This window comes from Vombatus ursinus, unplaced genomic scaffold (assembly GCF_900497805.2).
Source record: "Vombatus ursinus unplaced genomic scaffold, bare-nosed wombat genome assembly UNPS02008961.1, whole genome shotgun sequence".
In the NCBI taxonomy this organism is placed as follows: Eukaryota; Metazoa; Chordata; class Mammalia; order Diprotodontia; family Vombatidae; genus Vombatus; species Vombatus ursinus.
This window is the reverse complement of record NW_020948739.1, coordinates 13,702,675-13,720,279: the sequence shown is the minus strand read 5'-3', so window position 1 is coordinate 13,720,279 and position 17,605 is coordinate 13,702,675. Positions and strand designations below refer to the sequence as shown.

Genomic DNA, 17,605 nt, shown 5'->3' with positions numbered 1-17,605 from the left:
CTTTAACATAAAGTTAAAAGTCAAGAAATAGACTGAAAAAAAAGAACCACCCCCCCAAAATGAAAGAAACGAAAGAAAGAAAAGAAAAGAAAAAGAAAGAAAAGAAAGGAAGAAAAAAGAAAGAACCTGAACATAAAAAGTTACTGTAGTGAGAGGGAAGCTTAACACACAAACTCAGAAGAAGACAATATGAAACTATCTACAAGCAAAGACTCAAAGAAAAATACAATTAGACACATGCAAATAAGAATTTCTGAAAAAATACTTTAAAAAAGAGCAAAAATTATTTTAAAAGTCAAATAAGAGTAACAGAGGAAAAAATGGGAAAAGAAACAAGAGCAATAAAAGAAAATTATGAAAAGAGAATTAAGCTTCATAACAAGGAAGAAAAACACTAAATAACACCTTAAAAACCAGAATTGACCAAATGGTAAAAGAGGTACAAAACCTCACTGAAGAATTCTTTAAAAAGCAGAATTTGCCAAATGGAAAAAGAGATACAAAAATTCACTAAAGAAAATAATTCCTTAAAAAATAGAATTCATCAAGTGGAGAGCTGACGGCTCCAGGAGACCACAAGAAACAATACAACAGTCAAAAGAGTGAAAAAATAAAAGAGCATATGAAATATTTCATCAGAAAAACAACTTACCTGGAAAACAGGTTGAGGGGAGATATTTTAAAAATTTTATGACAAGAGAAAGAGCCTAGATGTCATATTTCAAGAAATTACAAAGGAAAACTGCCCCAATATTTGAGAACCAAAGGGCAAAATAGAAATTTAAAGAATCCACTGATCACAAAATGAAAACTTCTAAGAATATTATAGCCAAATCCCAGAGCTCTAAGGTCAAGAAGAAAATATTAAAAGCAGTTAAAAAGAAAACATTCAAATACCAAAGAGCCAGTAAGAATCACACATAATTTATCAGTTTCCTTGTTAAAAAAGCAAAAAAGCTTAGAATATGGTATTCTAAAGGCAAAGGAGTGAGGATTAGAACTAATAATAACCTATGCAACAAAACTGAGTATTATAATCCTTCAAGGGAAAAATGGATATTTAATGAAATAGGAAACTTTGGGGGGGGGGGTGAGGCAATTGGGGTTAAGTAACTTGCCTAGAGTTACAGCTAGTGAGTGTTATGTGTCTGAGGCTGGATTTGAACTCAGGTGCTTCTGACTCCAAGGCTGGTGCTCTATCCACTGCACCACCTAGCCATCCTGAAATAGGAAACTTTCAAACATTCCTGATGAAAACACCAGAGCTGAATAGAAAATTTGATATTCAAACATAAGACTCAAAAAAAACCCTAAAAAAGTAAACATGAAAGATAAATCATAAGAGACTTAATAAGGTTAAACTATTTATATTCCTGTATGGGAATAATGATACATGTAGCTCGTAAGAAATTTATCATTATTAGGGCAGTTAGCAGGAGTCTATGTAGACAGAGGGTAGGAGTGTGAGTCAATTATGTTGGGATGATCCCCCCCAAAATTGAGAGATTAGAAAGGGATTCGCTAGGAGAAGGGGGAAGGGAGAGGAAGAACAGAGATAATTCACATAAAAGAGGAGTGGAAGGAAGAGTTTTATGGTGGAGGAAAAATTGAGGAGGACAGAAATGCCTGAACCTCACTTTCATCTGAACTGGTTCAAAGAGAGAAGAGTATATATATATATATATATATATATATATATATATATATATATATATACATATATTATCCCAGAGGGAAGTAGGAGAAGGGGCAAACAGAAAGGGGTAGGGTGTAATAAGAGGGAAAGTGGAGGTAAAATTGATAATTTTGATTACATGAAATTTAAATTTTTGCAAAAACAAAACCAATGCAGCCAAAATTAGAAGAAAAACAGCAAACTGGAGAAAACACATTTTACAGCAAGTTTCTCTGATAAAGGCTTCATTTCTCAAATATATAGGGAACTTAGCCATATTTATAAAAAATAAGAGCCATTCCCCAAATTGATAAACAGTCAAAGGACGAGAACAAGCAATTTTCAGAAGAAGAAATCAAAGCTATGAATAGTCATATAAAATGCTCCAAATCACTAATAAGTAGATAAATACAAATTAAAACAACTTTCTAGTACCACCTCATACCTATGGGGGGAAAATGGAAAAATGACAAATGCTGGAGGGGATGTCAAAGTACATTAATGTACTATTGGTGGAATTGTGAACTGGTCTAATCATTCTAAAGAACAATTTGGAACTACGCCCAAAGGGCTATCAACCTGTAGATACCTACCCAGCAACATCACTACTAAGTCTGTACCCAAAAGAGAAATAAAAATGAAAAGGATCTATATGTACAAAAATACAGCTGAACTTTTTGTGGTGACAAAGAATTAGAAACTGAAGGGATGCCCAACAAGTGGGGAATGACTAAACAAGTGTGGTATATGATTGTGATGGAATACCAATGTACTATAAGAAATGACTCACAGAGTTGGGGAACTGTGGCCTCAAGGCCCTCTAGGTCCTCAAGTGTGACCCTTTGACTGAATCCAAATTTCACAGAACAAATCCTTTTATTAAGAATTATCATATGTTTATATTTATATTTAAATTTAAACTTTATAATGAATTCTTAGGAATTCGTCTGAGTGTTACCATTTCTTAATAAGTAGTATACTGGATTTTAATACTGTTCCATTCAATTCAATAAACAGTAATTAAGATTCCATTATGTGCCAGGCACTGTGTTAAGACTGGAGATACAGAAAAAGAAAGTCTTGGCTCTCAAAGAGTTTACAGACTAATGGGGGAAGACAATGAGCAAAAGGGAAGTTGAAAAGAGGCAGGGAAGCCAGTGCAGGTTACCGTGTGGGGGCATTTTTTTTTCTGTATTATGGGGCATGTTGTTCTGTGGAGTCAAAACTCAGCAGAGCTCGCTGATGGAGTGTGGATAAGTTACCTGGAAAATTTAGGTCCTGGACCCTCTATGAAAGAAGACTTTGGGAGGAATTTAGTGCTCTTACCCTCATGTCCTCCAATCAGAGGGCAGAGGCAACTGTGGAGTTGAGAAGGTGGTGAGTACAAAAAAACTGAGTCAATCAGCATGATGATGACAATTCATTCTATAAGATACAAAAACTCCACAACCACAGAGTTTACAGGAAATGATTTGGTGACAATAAATAAGATAGGAATGATGATAGTTCCCTGACTAATATGAGACGATTTTCAGTCCAGTCCTAAATTAAGCCAACAATTTATATAGCACTTTAATGTTTATAAAGTTCTTTACAAATATCCAACTTAGTCTTCACAACAATCCTGGGAGATGAGAGCTATTATTTGTCCCATTTAAGGGATAAGAAAACTGAGGCTAACAGAGGTTAAGTGATTTACCTAGAGTCCCACAGCTAGTACTGGAAGCTGTGTTTGAACTCAGGTCTACCCTGACTCTAGGTCCAACACTATCCACTGAAACACTGAGCTGCTAAGTGAGGAATTCAATGAGAAATAGAAAAGATGCCTAGGTACCCAATTGTGTTCATGTAAAATGCCACTCATACTGAATTTTTCCTTAGGAATTACAAATAATGGAATGACTTGGGCTTTGTCAATTCACTTTTAATAATCTCTGAATGGCTTTGCTACATATTATCTGCATTATCTTGTGTAAGACACTTAAACTCTCCCAGCCTTGGTTCTCTCAACTATAAAATGGGAAGATTTGAACAAGATAATCTCTAATGCCCTTCCCAAATATAAAATTCTACAATCCTATGAAACACAAAATACTAACAACTTCAACTACAGATAACTGTACATACACTATCCTAAAGGAATTATAATTGATCAGTACTAACTGTGAAATAAGGTCTCTTATTTATAGCTTTCTAATCAATAATTAACAACTGGTGAGAACGTGTTCACAGAAGCATGAGTATCTCTCTCCTTGGGCCTGAAGTGAATAAAGAGACTGGACAGAGGGAAACCTGGACTTTGACTTACAAAATGAATAGTAGATAGAAGATCGGTAAACATCCGAAGGATGTAATAATAATAATAATGATAAATAATTAGCATATATATTAGGCTTACTATGTGCCAAGCACTACATTGAGTGCTTTACAATTATTATCTCACTTGATCCTCACAACTGAAGAAAAGTATTTGCATAACTATTTAGGTTTATATTCCATCTGCTTTTTTATGTAATATTTTATTTCCCCCATTTACATGGTAAAAACAATTTTTTTAACATTTTAAAAGAAGTTTTAAGTTTCTATCTACTTTAAAAAAGGATCTGAGGTACCTTACAGTTAAATACACATAAAACAAGACAATTAAAAATAAAAACAAAGACCAGTTAAAAGCAGCAGTGACACAGATGTTAACTGGCACCTGGGATGAGTTAGTTACTGCAGCTGAACACTGAATTTAGCTCTGAGTCTCTTCAAGAGTAAGGCAAAAAGGAGAACACATTCAGTTACATAATTTCTACTGTGAGATAAAATAGAAGCTTACAAGTTCATCCAGAAAGAAGAAAAACTTTTCTTTCTCCCACTGGTCTGGGAGAAATATATCATGTGAATCCTTATGTCATGGATAACAAAATGGACAATGTGTTTAGCAAAAAGGAACTGAAGTCTTAACTCAGCAAAGACATTTCTCCAGGGAACAAAGATAATATGGGTCTAGGCACGTTGTTTTCTGATGATCTAACATAAGTCAGGGATAGAATTTGGAGACACTAATATGGGAAAAAATAACACTCGGCTGACTCTCTTGAATCTTAGCTGTTTCAGGTGAGTCTTCATCAAGTGCTGGATCAAAGCCAACACATAGATCAATTTCTGATTGGTGAAGTGCCAGGATTCTGTGGTCATTTTTTTTTTATTATTATTATAGAGGAGTCCACATGTTTTGGATGCTAGACCTAAGAAAGGTAGCACTAATGTACTACTCCTTTTTTCGTACTATCACTGCAGAGTGGTGTTGGGCAGTTTCTAACCTTGTATTGTTGGAATCTACCAAGTCTCCTGGGCAGGTAGGTGGCACAGTGGATAGAGCACTGGGCTTGGAATCTGGAAGACTGATCTTCCTGAGTTCAAATCTAGCCTCAGACACTTACTAGCTGTGTGACCCTGGGCAAATCACTTAACCTTGTTTGTCTCAGTTTTCTCATCTGTAAAATGAGCTAGAGAAAGAAATGACCAACCACTCTTATATTTGCCAAGAAAACCCCAAATGGGGACATGAAGAGTCAGACATGACAAAATGACTCAATAACAACAACCAAGTCACTGGCCATCACACTGCCTATATGTGAGCTGAAAACCCAAGGGCCTTTTTCTAGAGTCACCTCCTTGTTTCCTACACTGTACATTGATATTTCAAATATTATTCAGTGAATCTCCTGCCCCTTCTCTTAGTGCTGCTCTTTCTTTTCCAAACAATAGAACTAGTTTACTCCAACCATCAACCTCCTCTAATCCTACTCACCAGCCACTAAATGAAGCTGGAGCAGGAGGAAATCCCACAACAGTGCTGACTGGACACATTACAAATTGATATTAACCAACCTCAATTGGGCCCTTGCTGCAGCATGGTAGCCCTTTTGTTTCTCTTTAATTGATTCCCTATCTTACTGCTGAAAGGAAACTATTTCAAATCCTCCCTTGCCTTCCCTTGCCTTCCCTTCCCTTCTATACCTCCTTTTCCCGCTCTCAATTGAGGACCTTGCCTCTTACTTTACTGAAAAAAAATGGAGGCCATTCAATATGAGCTTTCTCTTCTGCCATTTTCCTCATCTCAAAACCCCTTGATACCATGTTTCATTCCCTCCTCCTTTTCCCCACAATGAGACAAAGAGCTCCTTGCCAAGGTCAGCTCCTCTAAATGTGCACTTGACTCCATCCCTTCTCATCTTCTCTGGGTTAAAAGACACTATAAAAGCAATGAGACAGTGCTATTGAGAGCTATACACTATAAAGGCAGAAGAACAACTTTTTTTTATTAGATTACCTTTATTTGTCATGAATTTATTTACAGTTATCCCTTCCACATCACCGGGATTAGGGACATGGCACCCCTGAAAATGTGCATAAAATTTAACTGTACTTTGCTAAACCAGAAAAGGTCTGGAGACAGTCTAATTTTAAACTGGATTGTTATCTCTAACCAAACACTGACATTTACACCCAAATGCAGAAATATGGATTAGGAGGGTGAAGAACAATGACCTCACCTCATTAAGATCAAGTGAGCTAATATTTGTAAATTTAGGACTGTGCTGGAGTAGTAGACGCCATATAAATGCTTATACCCTTCCTCTTCTCCCCCTAGGTTTATCAGCTTCTGGGCTTATTTTTTTTAAGACCTCCCAACCTTGCTCAATAAGGCAGGCTAACACCTTTTAGTCATAGCCACCATACCTAGCTAATTTGCAGTTAAGTGCTTCCAGGTTAATTATATATATTTTTTAACCTCTACTGGATCTCCATTACATAGCCAAAGTATTTTCAGCTTCAGTATTTGACCTTCCCGTGAGTTGCCTGAATTAATTTCTTTAAGTATTGACTTATTTGATCTTCTTGCTGTCCAAGGGACTCTCAAGTCTTCTCCAGCACCACAATTCAAAAGCATTAGTTCTGTGGTGCTCAGCTCTCCTTATAGTCCAACTCTCACAGCCATACATTGCTACTGGAAAAACCATAGCTTTGACCACATCAACCTTTGTTGGCAAGGTGATGTCATTGCTGTCATTGCTTTTTAGTATGCTGTCCAGATTTGCCATAGCTTTTCTTCCAAGAAGCAAATGTCTTTTCATTTCATGGCTTCAGTCACCATCTGCAGTGATATCTGAGCCCAAGAATATAAAATCTGACACTGCTTCCATTTCTTCTCCCTCTATTTGCCAGGAAGTGATGGGACTAGTTGCCAAGATCTTATTTTTTTTTTTAATGTTAAGCTTCAAGCCAGCTTTTACCCTCTTCTCTTTTACTTTCATCAAAAGGCTTCTTAATTCTTTTTCACTTTCTGCCATCAGAGTGGTATAATCTACATATCTGAGAGTGCTGCTATTTCTCCCAGCAACCTTAATTCTGGCTTATGATTCATCTAGCTTAGCATTTCATATGATGTACTCTGCATATAAATTAAATAAATAAGGTGACAATATACAGCCTTGTTGTACTCCTTTCCCTATCTTAAACCAATCAGTTGTTCCATGTGTGGTTCTAACTGCTACTTCTTGACCTATATATCAGTTCCTCAGGAGACAAGTAAAATGATTTGGTACTCCCATTTCTTTGAGGACTTGCCACATTTTGTTGTGGCAATAGTCATCCACATAGTCAATAAAGCAGAAGTAGATGTTTTTCTGGAACCCCCTTGCTTTCTCCACAAACCACCAAATGTTGGCAATTTGGTCTCTAGTTCCTCTGCCTCTTCAAAATCCAGCCTGCACTTCTGGTAATTCTTGGTTCACATATTGCTGAAGCCTACCTTGCAGAATTATAACCTTGCTGGTATGTGAGATAAGCACAATTGCTTGGTAAATTGAACATTCTTTGGCATTGCCCTTCTTTAGGACTGAGACATGAACTAACCTTTTCCAATCCAGTGGCCACTGCTGAGTTTTCCAAATTTGCTGGCATATTGAGTATAGCACTTTAATATCATCATCCTTTAGGATTTAAAATAGCTCAGTTAGAATTCCACCACTCCCACCAACCTGTTAGCAATGCTTCCTAAGGCCTACTTGACTTCATTCTCCAGGAGGCCTGGCACACACAGTAACCACACTATCATGATTATTAGTGATGTTAAGATCTTTCTTATATAGTTCCTCTGTATATTCTTGCCACCTCTTCTTAATCTCTTCTACTTCTAAGTCCCTACCATTTTTTTTTGTCTTTTATCATGCCTATTTTTGCATGAAACTTTCCCTTGATATCTCTAATTTTCTTGAAGAGATCTCTAGTCTTTCCCATTCTATCGTTTTCTTCCATTTCTTTGCATTGCTCACTTATGAAAACCTTATCTCTCCTCACTATTCTCTGGAATTCTGTATGCATTTGGGCAAATCTTTCCCTTCCTCCTTTTCTTTTCACTTTCCTTCTTCCCTCAGCTGTTTGTAATGCCTCATCAGACAGGTATTTTACTTTCTTGCTCTTCTTTTTCTTTGAGATGTTTTTTGTTGCTACTTCCTATACATCCTATACAGTATTTTGAACCTCCATCTATGGTTCTTCAGGTACTCTACCAGATCTAATTCCTTAAAGCTATTCATCACATCTATCATAAGGGATATTATTTAGGTCATACCTATATGTTCTGATGGTTTTCTCAATTTTCTTCAAATTAAGTTTGAATTTTTCAATAAGAAGCACGTGATCTGAGCCACAGTCCAGGCCAGGTCTTGTTCTAACTGTATTCAGCTTCTCCACCTTTGGCTGCAAAATCTATAATCAATCTTATCTCTACATAGATCATCTGGTGATGTCCATATGTAGAGTTGCCTTTTGGGTTGTTGAAAAAGAGTTTGCTATGACCAGTGAGTTATCTTAAAATTATTTTAGTCTTTGTGTTGCTTCATTTTGTACTTCAAGGCCAAACTTGCCTATTATTCCAATTATCTTTTTTATTCCATACATTAACATTCCAATCTTCTATGATAAATTTGACATCTTTTTTTGATGTCATTTCTAGAAAATGTAAGTTTTCATAGAATTGATCAACTTCAGCCTCTGGCATCAATGGTTGGATCATAAACTTGTAATACTGTGATGTTGAACAGTTTGCCTTGGATTTGAACAGCTATCATTCTGTCATTTTTGAGATTATACCCCAGTACTGCCTGTCTCACCCATTTATTGATATGCGGGCCACCTCATTTCTTCTAAGGGATTCTTGCCCACAGTAGTATATGTAATGAGTACCTGAATTAAATTCACTCATTCTTGTCCATTTAAGTTCACCACCACCCAAAATGTTGACTTTATTTTTTCCATTTCCTTTTTGACCACATCCTACTCACCTTGGTTCATAAATATTAAATTCCAGGTTCCTATGCAATATTGATCTTTACAGCACTAGATTTTCCTTTTGTTACCAAACACATCTGCAGCTGAGCTTCCTACTGACTTTGGCCCAGCTACTTCATTCTTTCAGGAGCTACTTGTAGTTGTTCTCCACTCTTCTCCAGTAACATGTTGGCCACCTCCCGAGCTGAGGATCTCATCTTTCAGTATCATATCTTTTGTCATTTTAGTACTGTCCTTGAGGTTTTCCTGGCAAAGATACTAGAGTGGTTTGCCATTTCCTTCTCCAGTGGATCACCTTTTGTCAGAACTTTCTACTATGATCTGTCCATCTTGGGTAACCCTGTATGGCACAGCTCATAGTTTCATTGAGCTATGCAAAACTCTGCCATGACAGGGCAGTAGCTCCTGTCTTTTTGGAATCCACCTAATTATACTATCAGCCTACATGTCCCCAAGAATAACATGAAATGCTTTGTCAGCTACTTGTTAAAATCTAGGTAAATTTTGTCTTCAAAAAAAAAAAAAAAAAACAACCCAAAGAGAAATGAGATGAGTCTGGCAAAGACTGTTCTTAATGAAATGATGTTGGCTGGCTGTTATGATCACTGCTTCTTTTGGTAATGTATTCATTAGTAATTCCTTCAATTATATACTCTAGAATTTTGTCAAGTCAAAATCAAGTTCACTTACCTCAATTTTCAGACTCTGTTCTGAGTTGTCTAAAAACTATTTTGGAAGCAGAAAAACATGAAGCAAGAGCTAAGTACTTGATCCTTCTCTCTGACATCTGTTATCATTTTATCATCTATTCCAAGAAATGATCCTCTCCCTTTTTTGAGCACCTTTCATCCTCAACATAACTTGGAAAAATCCTTTATTTTTGTTTGTTATCCTTTGAGTTTCCCAAATCCCGCCCCCCAGTTTCAGCTCATGAGTGTTAGCTCCCCTGATACTCCTCTTCTAGAACCATTTATCAACACATAGAAGGATATTTATCTCCCTGTTAACTAGAGCTGGAAAACTTATATCCAATTCATCTAGCAGCAGTACCAAATTATTTGAAGATAAATTAAATAGAAGAGAAGTTAAAACACAACTTTACTTAATGCCATTTAGAACTGGAATTTTATCTGTCAAAAGTTGGTTCCTGCCCATTTTGATTTGGTGAGCAGTATTATGACAAAGACTTTAAAGAAACATTAATAAGCTGAGATCTATATTGATACTATTCAGTTTGATCTGTAGGCCATCTGTCTACAGAGTCAAAATCTCAACAGAGATTGATGAAGGCTGTGAAAAGTCTTAAATTGTCCTTAATAGTTTTTTCACTGAAATAAAACAGTATAGCAGTGATCAATAATGGAGTAGTTGTATCTAAAACTGCTTACTCCTTATGAAAGATATTAGATTGAGAGATACAGTACTGCAATACATTGAAAAGAAAAGTGGTCATAGATTTTTAAGGAGCTGTCTAGCAAATTAATTAACCTATAGTTTGGAGGAAGTGGCAGGTTTCTTTTTATAAAGCAGACTAGCACTGGTCCACAGCATTTTTTTCTAAAAAACTTTTCATACCAAATGTCATAAATTTCCTAAACTTATATTTCAATCCTTTGATCAGTCTACGATCTTTTCAATATGGGTATTTCTGCCACTGGTTCAGCTTGTACCTATGTATCCTGTGCATTGTTCATGGCCTTTCATGACACTATTTAGCCATCTCATCCTCTGTTGTCCCCTTTTCCTTTTGCCTTCAATCTTTCCCAACATCAGGGTCTTTTCCAGTGAGTTCTGTCTTCTCACTATGTGGCCCAAGTATTAAGCTTCAGTTTCAGTTTTTGACCTTCCAATGAATAGTCTGAATTATTTTAGGTATTGAAATACATACATATACATATATGTGTGTGTGTGTGTATATGTAACATAATATTAATACAATGTAAAATAACAATATATAGTATAATGTAATGTAACATCATATAATATAGTATAGTATAGTATAGTATAATATAATATAATATAATGTAACCTAACCTAACCTAACCTAACAAACCAACACAGAACAGCAATAGCACAGCACATAGCACAGCATAGCATACCACAGCATGGCACAACATGCCATAATATAACAACATAATACTTGTATGCCTTCCTGTTTCAGAGACAACCAGAGCAGTTCAGGCTCCATCACCTTTCTAGAATAGCCTCCCAAATGCCCTTTCTAACTTGAGTTTATTCTTCCTTGTGTTTAGCCTTTTATCTTCTTGCCTAGGTAATCTTCTAGTCTTTCTGGTATACTGCTCTGATTATTCTCTTGAGATGAGAAGGTATAAAAGGGTTTTGATTTCAATCAATAGAAGAAGTACCCACTTCAGAAATGCTATGATCCACCACAGTAAAGTATGATAGGATTGAAGCCAGTCAATTCATTAACATTTTATTAATTTAATTATTAAGATGCTAATTTATTAGCATTTATTAACCACCTACTATATGCTAAGCACTGTGCTAAATATTGGAGATACAACGAAAGGTAAAAAAAACCCCACAACCAGTCCTTATTCTCAAGGACCTCACAGTCTAATGAGTGGGAGAGGGAGAGCAGTATGAAAACAACTATATAGACATAGGATACATACACACAGAGTAAGTTGGAGATATTTCAGAGACAAGGCACTGGAGAAAGGACTGGGAAAATCTTCATGTTGAAAGAAGGTAGGACTGAAGAAAGCCGAGTAGCTTGGCTAGTTAAAGAAGAGTTATGAAGGGTTTTTAAAACTCAAGCAGGATTGTTATTTGATCCTGGAGGTAATAGAGAACCACTGAAATTGATTGAATAAGGAGGTCACATGGTCAGACTTGTGCTTCAAGAAAATCAGTTTAACAGTTGAGTGGAGGATGGACTGGAGTGGGGTGAGACTTGAGAAGGACAGATCAACCACAGACTAATGCAATAGTTCAGGTGTGAAGGGATGAAGGTTTACACCAGGGTGGTGGTGGCAGTGTCAGATGAAGGAAGGGGAACACATAAGAGAGAGGTTATGAAGGTAGAAATGAAAGAACTTAACAACAAATTGGACATGGTGGGATGAGAGAGAGTGAGGAGCAGAAGATGACATCTAGATTGTGATCCTGAGTAAATGAGAAAATGGTGGTACCCTTGACAGTAATAGAAAAATTAGGAAGAGGGGAGGTTTTGGGAGAAAGATAATGAGTTTACTTTTGGACATGTTGAGTTAAGATATCTATGAGATATTATATGTCCTAGATGTCCAGTAGGCATTTGGAGATGAGAAATTCAAGTTTAGGAGAGAGGTTAGAGTTAGATAAACAACTCTGAGAATCATCTTCAAAGAGATTATAGTTGAATCGATGGAGGCTAATGGGATCACCAAGTGAAATGGTATAGACAGAAAAAAGAAGAGGGCACAGGACAGAAATTTGGCAGACACTCACATTTAGTAGGTATGTCCTGAATAAGATCCAGCAAAGTACTCTAAGGAGTGGTAAGGTAGGTAAGAGGAAAACCAAGAGAAAGTGGTGTCACAAAATCCTAGGAAGAAGAGAGTATCAAAGAGAAGATAGTGATCAGCAGTATCAAAGCCTGCAGCAATCAGGTCAAGAAAGATGACAGTTGAGAAAAGGTCATTAGATGTGTGAATTAAGAGAACATTGATAACTTTGGAGAGAGAAGTTTTAACTGAATGATGAGCTTAAAAGCCAGTCTGCAAAGAGTTTAGAAGAGAGCAAAAGAAAAGGAAGAGAAAAGATTGTGGACAGCTCCGAGGAGTTTAGCCATGAAAAGGAGGAGAGATATAGGACAATAGCTAATGGGGATGGATGCCAGTGAAGGTTTTTCAAGGTTGGGGAAAACCTGGGCATGTTCATAGGCAATAGGGAAGCATCCAGTAGATAGGGAGAAATTGAGGATTAGGGAGAGAATGGGGATTATCAAGGCAACAATCTACTGGGGAAGAAAAGATGGAATGGGATCACTTGTACATGGAGAGAAGATTACTTTGTCAAAGAAAAGGGCCACCTCTTCTCCTGAGAGAGGGGTGAAGGAGGAGAAAATGGTGGAAGAAACCTTGATGATGTGAAATCAACTTTTTCAGTGAAATACAAGGTAAAGTTCTCAGCTAAGAAGGTAGGTGAAGGCAGAGCCATGGGATATATGAGATACAGTGAAAAAGTATGGAAATTCTGCTGTGGTGAGTAGGATAGGGAATCAATAAGGGAGGTGTAAGAGGATTGCCTTGTCACAGTGGGGTCCCACAGTGAGACTATGTAACATAAATTTGAATGGACCCAGGCAAGTTTCATAATTTTCTCAACCTTTGATACATAAAACAAAGGTTAACTTGAGTGGAAATATGAATACTATTTTTGAAATTGATTCTAGTACTAGCTTTAAAAAATAGTAGAGGATCAAGGATAATTAAAGTTAAAGTTAGATTACTACAAGTATCTCAAATAGGCCCAGAAATTTATTTATATTAATTTTTGGTAATTCTGCATTGGAAAGAAAAGACCTAATTATTTCCCCTTTACTACTTCTATTTTCTTAATGTTCAAATTCTACATCTAATAGGTTTTGAGAAAGAATGCTCAACAGAATTTTTTTCATCACCCCAAAAAATGGACAGCAATTTCTCCCACACAGTGTTATAGGATATGATTTAGGCCCCTGAAATGAAGTTATAGGTAAACAGACCCAGAATTGAAGGACCCCACCTAACAGCACAGTAACTTTCTAGTTTCCACGTGACTTTTTCCAGCTATAGACTAATATCAATGGCTAACTTAATAGGCAGGCAGAACAATATCAGAGTTCTGTGAGACTGGAGAGAAAATGTAAAAGACAAAGTTTAAAAAAAAAAAAGAAAAAGTACCTATCAAAGCAGGGCTGAAATGGAAACAGCATAAATAAGCTTAAAAGCTAGAAAACTTAGGAACTTTTCTCATGTTTCCTTTAAGGTAAGATAATGAAAATTTTCAAGTTTACTGTCTAGTTAAAGTTAACTAAAGGTCTCTCAGTATTTTCTCCTCCCACGTACCTATGAACTTCAAGTAAAGGATATGTTCCAGATGAGCAGTCAGAAAGATGGAAAAATTCATTATTTTTTAATAATTGAGAGAAGAGTAAATTAATAGCATTATTTGTACATTGGCTATTTGTATGAAGAATATATTGTGCTCACCAATGGTATAGAATCTCTTCAGTTCACTCTTCCGTGGATTACGCTTCTGGGCATTGTCCGTGCTGTTCTCCTCTTCCACAATGGTTGGTGTCTTAGCAACAGATGGCACCTTACTGGCCTGTGCTGCTGGTTTCGCTGCTCCTGCTAGAGGAGTAAATCCTGGTGCAGTGATATCCACTGATTGGGACTTTTTCTTCAACCTGCAAGTAGAGAATAAAACATATTATGATTTTTGACTTAAGAAATATACCTATTTCCTTTTTCAAGAAAGAAGAAAATGGAATAATTAATACATCGTCTTATACTTAGGAGATCTTTTCAGATTTGTAAGTGGAAATGGATTTTTCCAGAAATAAGAGCTCTTTTCCCTATATCCTCACATTAAAACCTTAAGAGAGGGAGAGAGAGAGAGAGAGAGAGAGAGAGAGAGAGAGAGAGAGAGAGAGAGAGACATTAGGAAGTATATTCAACTTTCTACTCTTAAGGGAACATCTTTAAAAGAATGAATTAACATCACAAAGAAAATATGTTAGAAGAAAGCTCTTGTGTATTTCTCAAAGCATCTTAATTTGTGATACCAGATAAAGTCACTGACCCATTTTGTTTGTTATAGTTGGTTCTGAAGTCAAAGGTTCTTTTGAGTGAAATATTAATACCTTCTGGAAATACGTAGCTTCAATTCAGGTGTCAGTGCATGAAATAAAACATTTAGTAGCTGGAGACTGTCACTGCTTATCTATTTAAATAAGTTGTTATGTCATCTTGGCTGTATATTTCTCATATGTTAAAAAAAGATAAATGTTGTACATAAGTCATTCAGGGGATTGGGGGGAGTAGAAGGAAGGATTACTTATTTTATTGGTATTGTGAACTCCCTGGTATTCTTTTCTGCAGATGTTTATCAGCAACTTCCATGTAACATGTATGTATTAGAAAGTGGTCTGGGAGCACTGAGATGGTGAGTTACCAGCTAATGGTTGCATAGGTAGTACAGGTTATAGGTAAACCTAGATTCCAGGACTTAAAATCCCATCTCTTGAAGCTTGCATGAAGCCACAAAAGGCTATGTGGCCTTTGGCAAACAGGACTAAATAGCCTCTGAGATCTCTCTTCCTGTTCTTATGATGCAATGAATTCTTGAATCCAAGGGCAAGCCTCTGTCTAACACACCATGACACTTCCCAATTAACTCTTAGTAGTCACTTACCTTGCCTAGATATAAGTTGTCTCATTTGTAAAATAAAGAAGGTTGGGCTAGGTCACCTCTGAGGACCCTTCCAGTTCTAGGTCCATAACCCTATGACTTTGATTCCAAGATTGGCTCACTCTCCAGTATGCCACATGGTCTTCCAATGAACTCTTCACCAAGGATTAATGAATATTCCAGCCTCTTAGTGTGTGATATGAACTTCCTTCATCAGGTAGTGAAAGGTTGTGAACACTCAGAATAGAGGAATGAACAGCACTTCATTGCTCTAGTTACTAGGTAAGGTCATCATGGCCATGGATAAAGTCAGGACGACCTGGTTCAAGTCCTACCTCTTAAAATATATTGGCTGGGTGACCCTGGGAAAGTCACTTAACCATTTGGTACTCCTAAGAAATTCTCTGAAGTTTTAAGGGAGGTCCTGATCTGCTTTGATAGAGGGGAATTCTTCACTGCATAGATGACATTCAGTCAGTCAATAAACTAAATGTTTATAGTTTACTGATGAAGTCACAGATTCAGTCATACTCTCAACTTTCCCCTCTTCTTCAATTCCCCACAAGGAAAAAGGAGACATATAACTTTCACGAGTATTCCATGATTTGATCTGACTATCATGAGGACCTATGCCTCAGAGTAATATAACTCTCTTTGGAATACTAGGGAAAGTGAGGCACAGAAAGCCCTTGCCTTTCAAGATCTCAGAGAGATAAAAGCAAAACTAGAACTTGAGAAATCACTTGCTCTGAAACTTAAGCTTAGCTCATGAAACCACCATCCCTAAAACATTTGAAAATATGGCTGCTGAAATAAATGAGAGCATTCAAAAAATAAAGTTGGTTCACCAGGAGACCAATCCATCAGTAGGGGGAAGTACTAAAGATAATAAATATAATGTTGTCCCATCACTGTTTAATGTTTGGGCCCCAAACTCCCCTAGAATAAGCAGAATGCTGGTCGTAGGGCAAAATAGAAATTGGGAAGCTACATTTCCATGCTCGTCCAGTGCATCTTTCCTCCAAATGATTCATTCATTGTTCTTTCACAGTGAGACATGATACAGGGGGATTAGGAATAAGAAGGAAGAAAACATTTATTAAGCACTTACTATGTGCTAGGCACTGTGCTAAGTGCTTCCAGATGTTATCTTTTAATTCTTATGACAGTTATGCAAAGGAGGTTATTATTATCCCCATTTTATAGTTAAGGAAACTGAGGCAGATAGATGTGAAGTGACTTGCCCAGGGTCACACAGCTAGGAAGTGTCTGAAGTGGCATTTTATCTTAGGTCTTCTTTACTTTCCATTGTAGTCACCCAGCTATAGATTAAGGGAAATCTATCTTTACTATAAGATAAATAAAAAGGAGGCACTGTAGTATGAAGCCCTTCTGTTCAAGAGGAATGCAAAGTGTACCTCACTTGCTATTTCCAAAAGCCCTGCTTCAAGTTTCTAGATTTGACCTGAAAGCCACAACACACCCTTCTCTTTCTATAAAGAGTCTGTTTCTGCTTCTTTGGGGCTGGATTAGGTCAGGCTGACACAGAAGTGCAAAGCAATAAAAGAGAACTGTGCAAAGTGCCCTTGATGGCAGAGATTAATGAGGTGCAATTTTCCCAGGAAAGAGAGTACAGCAAACAAAACATAACTGTTGCCTCTAATGAGACATTGATAGTGTTTGTCAAAGTCACCTATGGTTTGATGACTGACTGGTCTTGGTAGTGACTGCGCAATGACAGGGACCACTACCAGCACAGGATACTTTTCTTTTTACAGAGAACACAGATTATCATTCTGTAAGAAATCTTGTGCAACCTGTAATTGTTTCAGCTGTAGACAGCTATATGAAGGTTGTATTTTTTCCTCATGTTTGGACAGGATAGTTTTGTTCTTTTCTTTAAGCTTTAGAGTTCTTTTTTTTTTTGAGACTGTTCAGTTGTTTCAGTTGCGTCTGACTCTTTGTGACCCCATTTGGGGTTTTCTTGGCAAAGATACTAGAGTAGTTTGCTGTTTCCTTCTCCAGCTCATTTTACAGATGAGGAAACTGAGGCAAACCTTTGCCCAAGGTCACATAGCTAGTGTCTGGGGCCAGATTTGAACTCAGGAAGATGAGTCTTGCTTGCCCCTTTTAAGACTAAGTGTCCCCATTTCACCTGGGCTGGAAGTGCAGGAGTCA

General features: G+C 36.9%; 1 protein-coding gene across 3 annotated transcripts in view; it reads right to left on the bottom strand.

The window, feature by feature from the left end:
- Positions 1 to 17,605, bottom strand: part of OXR1 (oxidation resistance 1) — a 477,474-nt gene that overhangs the window by 278,403 nt on the left and 181,466 nt on the right. For all 3 annotated transcript variants that reach the window (XM_027849945.1, XM_027849948.1, XM_027849947.1), the window contains exon 2: positions 14,224 to 14,423. In XM_027849945.1, the coding sequence (XP_027705746.1) occupies positions 14,224 to 14,423 (200 nt within the window). The remainder of the gene's footprint in view (positions 1 to 14,223; positions 14,424 to 17,605) is intronic.